The 4,952-nt window shown below is 59.1% G+C and overlaps 1 protein-coding gene across 1 annotated transcript; it reads left to right on the top strand.

Moving 5' to 3' along the window:
- Positions 1-18: 18 nt before the first annotated feature.
- On the top strand, positions 19-3,122 carry GMPPA (GDP-mannose pyrophosphorylase A; the record flags this gene model as incomplete). The annotated part of the gene is made up of 10 exons (XM_008948355.1): positions 19-125; positions 473-665; positions 836-895; positions 1,045-1,175; positions 1,904-2,038; positions 2,213-2,310; positions 2,438-2,484; positions 2,581-2,673; positions 2,765-2,933; positions 3,022-3,122. Coding segments are annotated over 10 exons (1,134 nt in total), but the record flags the coding sequence as incomplete, so codon positions are not given.
- Between the last annotated feature and the right edge of the window lie 1,830 nt (positions 3,123-4,952).

Here is a 4,952-nt window from a genome sequence, read left to right as displayed (position 1 = left end):
CGTCCCTCCCTCCCCCCCCAGGTGCCGGGCATGAAGGAGATCCTGTTGATGGGTTTCTACCAGCCCCACGAGGCCCTCAGCCGCTTCCTGGCGTCAGCGCAGCAGGAGTTCAAGATCCCCATCAGGTGGGCAGTAACCCTCACCCCTTTGGGGTGCCCACGGCGACACACCCCACTTGGTTCTTTGCCTGCCCCCTACCAGCGCCCAGTTGTTGTGCAGGTCGACCCTGTCCCACCACTTACGGGCACAGCTGGCCTCTGACATTAGTTGTGCTAAATAGCACTTGCCCTGGGCCCTGCCCTGGCTGGTTCCTGCTCCAGAGATACCTCTCCAGCACAGCTCTAAGCTTCTATAGATTCCTTCCCCTGTGCCAACGTCCATGTGAGCCCCATCGCTGCCCTCCCCCACCGCCTGTTGGTGCCCCCGGATCCATGCTTCCCTAAGCTCTCACTTTTCGCTGCTTTGCTCGCAGGTATCTCCAGGAGTACGCGGCGCTGGGCACAGGTGGTGGCATCTATCACTTCCGAGACCAGATCCTGTCAGGTGGTGCTGAGGCCTTCTTTGTCCTCAACGCAGATGTGTGCTCAGAGTTCCCCTTGCAGGAGATGCTGGAGTTCTGGCAGCAGCACGGGGATGCGCACAGCTTTGTCATTCTGGGTACCACAGTGAGTGGTGGTGCTGGGGAGCACAGGAGCAGTGGGGCTCTGCCATGGGCTTGTCAAGAAGCCGGTGGCTCCTGCGGTGGACAGATCCCTGGGTGCGAGCTCTGGGTCTAGTCTGCCCTTCATCCACATGTCTGCTGCTCTACCGTTGCTGAGACATCCTCTCCCCACAGGCCAACAGGACGCAGGCGCTGAATTACGGCTGTATCGTGGCAAATGCGGGCACGCGGGAGGTACTGGGGGGGCTTGGGGTGCCAGGCACGGCGTGGGCGGCAGGTGTTGCACTGCCTGCGTGGGCACATCTTCCCAGCGTGCCACAGAGGGTGTGACGCCGGGCACGGGGGCCACACCTCGGGACTCACATCTCTTCCCTCACTTCCAGGTCCAGCACTACGTGGAAAAGCCCAGCACATTTGTCAGTGAGATCATTAACTGTGGCATCTACCTGTTCACACCTGCCATCTTCCAGCACATCGGTGAGGTCTTCCAGAGGAATCAGCAGGAGCTAAAGCTGTGAGTGCCTCTCCCTGACCCCCATCCCTCCCACCCCACTGCTTCCTGGGGCTGCAGCGGCACGCTCATCCTCCATTCTTTCTCTATCTTCTCTCCTGCTCTACCATCACTCACTTGTTTCCTGGTCCTGCACCAGCTGTCCTTACCTTGGGTAAGTCTCCCTCTGTGCCTGCACTAGCTGCTCTCCGGGCTGGATCGTCCCGAGTGGTAATGCACGTGTTCCCCCCTGCTCAAGTCTACTCTCTCTGCTTCTCTCCTGGCCAGCTTGAGACTACCCCTCTCCCTTCCTCTTCTTCCACCCCATCCTCATTCAGCTCTGAGCAAGCCTTTCACCTGGGAACGCTCTGCTCCCCGCTCCAGCTCTGTGTGCCAGCCAGCCTGTCACCTGACATCTGCCACCACCCTGGCAAAAGTCCAGCTGTGCAGGGCTCTGGGGCATGGGCAGGGTCTGTCACTCCTCCACCCATCTAGATAGGCTGGGGCTCTTGCACAATCACCTACTGGCTCAGAGCTTATTTCAGTTGGCAGAGCCCTTTCCCTCTGCAGCTCTGGGGCTCCATGGGGCTGGGCAGGCCTAGCCTGACATCTAGGGCTGTCCCCACCTTTGGGGAGAAGTGCATGGCTAGGCAAGAGTCTTGGGATCACCCTGGATTTGGGGAAGGTAGCTGCTGGGGTCCCTGGCTGAGACCATGACTGGCATGGGTGTCTAATGGGCCTCTCACTTGCAGAGAGGAGAACTCCAATGGCTGGCAGCGTGCAGAAGTGATCCGGCTAGAGCAGGACGTTTTCACGGCGCTGGCTGGGAGTGGCAAACTCTATGTCTATAAAACCGATGGCTTCTGGAGCCAGATCAAGTCAGCTGGGTAAGGGCTGGGACTGGAGGATCAGTAGGAGCATCATGCGATCTGTACCAGGGATGGGACAGGAGTGCTCCCAGGGAGAACCTGGGGAGGGAGGTGGGGGGACTGAATTTGGACCCTGTTCTCCCCTGGTAGTGTCAGAGAGGCAGTAATAATCTTTTGCTTTTCCTCCCCCAGCTCTGCTATCTACGCTAGCCGCCTTTACCTGAACCAGTACAGCAAAAGCCACCCCGAGAGGCTGGCCCAGAACAAACCCGGAGGCCCTATCATCCGAGGCACGTCTCTGACGCCCTCTGCCGCTGCCTGGGGAGGCGGAGGGACCCGTGAGCAGGCCCAGCCCTGATCCAAGAGGCGGGTGCTCCTGCGAGCTGCCTCCCCTGACGTCTCTGCTTCTTGTTGCAGGGAACGTGTACATCCACCCGACAGCCTGCATCGACAGCACTGCAGTGGTGAGCAAAGGCTGGGGGGGACCCTGCGGCAGGATGACACTCAGGGTGCTGAGGGCACCTTGTCCTTGCCCTTATCACTTCCCTCTTTCCTTACAGCTGGGCCCAAATGTTTCCATTGGGGAGGGGGTGACGGTAGGAGCTGGTGTGCGTGTGCGAGAGTCCATCGTCCTGCATGGCGCCTCGCTCCACGTAAGCAGAGTTTGACTGAGGGCGTGGCTGTCAACCCCCACCCCTTGCAGGGAGGCAGCAGCACCCTTCATTCCCCTCTCCTCTGTCCCAGGACCACACATGTGTCCTCAATACCATTGTGGGCTGGGACAGCACCATCGGGCGCTGGGCCCGGGTTGAAGGAACGCCCAGTGACCCCAACCCCAATGATCCCTACGCCAAGATTGACAGCGAGACCCTTTTCCGGGATGGGCGCCTCACACCATCCATCACAATCCTGGGTATGTCCCACCCATGCCCAGCTGCCCTAGCCCTGTGCAGTAGGGCAGTCTCTCCGCTCCTGCTAATCCCCTGTCTCTCTCCCCACAGGCTGCAGTGTCACCATCCCCCCAGAGGTTGTTATTCTCAACTCTATCGTCCTTCCTCACAAGGAGCTGAGCCGCAGCTACAAAAACCAGATTATCCTGTGAGTCAGCAGCTCACTGGGTTGGAGCGGCCAGCACCAGCCACCCGCTCCCTGCTGTGTCCCACAGCAAGAGACTGTGCCGAGGCTTCACCTCCTAGGAGATTCCCAGCAACCCCAGAGGGGTAGGCGCAGGCCAGGAGCCCTGCAAATGCCCAAATCCTACTGCAGACAGACATTAAAGCTGGTGTGCATCAGCCTTGCGTGCTACTTCTCCTGCAGCCCAGGGACCAGCCCTGGGGCAGGATGAAGGCTTCAGGGACAGCACATGACCCTGGTACCAGGCTGCGTGCCTATGCAGGGAGCTGGGCTGAGGCTGTTGAGGGAGCACCTGGTGCCTGCAGTATCTTGGGTCCAGCTTTGGGCATTTGGACATCATTTTGCACTCCCCCCACCCAGGCTCTCCCTCCATCAGTTGCTGTCTGCAACTCCGTGGAAGGTCTCGGCCCCTCTCAGAAGCCAGGGAGCTTTGAACAAGCCTGTCCTGCACAGAGCTGGTTTGTGAGGATCCTGATTTCAGCAGCTCAATTGCAGCAGCCAGAGCCAGGCCCCTGCTGGGAAGCCAGAGTAGCACTCTCTCCTCAGGGCGCTGGTGTACAGTGGCTGGGTCAGATGAGGCAGGCTGCTGACTCTTGAGGGAGCTGCAAAACACCACTTCCCCCAGCACCACCTCTGTCCCCAAGGGCTTGGAATCAGCCAGGAGAGCTGCCAGCCCCCCTTCCATCAGGCTGAGACCTGTACAGGCTGCCTAGGCAGGGCTCAGGGGAATGGCAGCAAGCCCTGCCACGCTGGTGGGCTAACAGCCTCCACAGCAGCAGCATGAGTGTAGCTTGGGGGGCTGGCTTCAAGTCTCCTCTCACACCAGCCCCATCCGCAGGGTGCCAGAGCACTCAATGTACGTGTGCGTGCAGGTGGCAGAGATCTACCACCTTGTTTTGTCTCAAAAAACCTGTTTGTGTTGAAGGCAGCTCCCTGCTGATCCTGCCAGTCTGCCTACGGTAACCAACGCTGCCCTTTATCCACTTACCTCCCCATCTTTGCCTCCGGTTTTTGAGCTCTGTGCTAAAGCCCTGCACTCCACTGAGGGCCCCATCCCACCTCTCGCCTTCAGCGAGGCACCGCATTACAGATTCTCCATCCATCCAGTACCACCCCAGCTCGATGGATTTGCAGTAAATCCTTCCTTCCAGTCCTGTGCCTTCATGTGCCAGTTCTCCTGTGGTCCTGGGCGGGGATTAGCTGTTCCCCGGCTTTAAGCATATTAAACTCCTTCAGTTTTGCCTTGGATGTGCTAATTCACTTGCCCGCTGGTGAACGCCCCTGCGCTGGGGAAAAGCGAGCTGAAGTACTTGCTTTCAGGATCGTGCATGAGTTTTATTCACTTCTGGCCTTGCTTTTAGTATGAAGAAAGGTTTCCTGGCCACTGGACGTGGTCCTAGGGCAGTTCTCAGCCCTGTTGTGTAATGCCTCTTTTCCCTAAGCTCACTTTGTAGCGGCTGTCCCTCGGGCAGGGCTATCTGGGGGACAGGTCCTTCCTGGGCCCTTGCTCCATTACAGCCTCATCTAGCTTCTTCCTCCTGGGGAGATAGTGCTGCACATCCCAGTCCAGCTTGGGCTTTGCAGCTCCAGCCCTGGGGCTGGAGGGGAGGAAGGAGTTAAAGGGGCCTCCACTGAGGTGCCTGGAAGTCTGGAAGCACTTTAAGGTTGCGCTGCCCTGAGCAGCAGCAGCTCTAATTACTTGAGGCCAACATCTGGGCTGAAAGAGGGGCCTTCCGCATCCTGGGCTGGGCATCCTGAGCTCCCTGAGTGCAGGGAGAGGAGCGCTTCTGCTTGGGCA

The sequence above is a fragment of the Merops nubicus genome, unplaced genomic scaffold (assembly GCF_000691845.1).
Source record: "Merops nubicus isolate BGI_N331 unplaced genomic scaffold, ASM69184v1 scaffold50190, whole genome shotgun sequence".
Lineage (NCBI taxonomy): Eukaryota > Metazoa > Chordata > Aves > Coraciiformes > Meropidae > Merops > Merops nubicus.
This window is presented reverse-complemented; position numbering and strand designations above follow the sequence as displayed.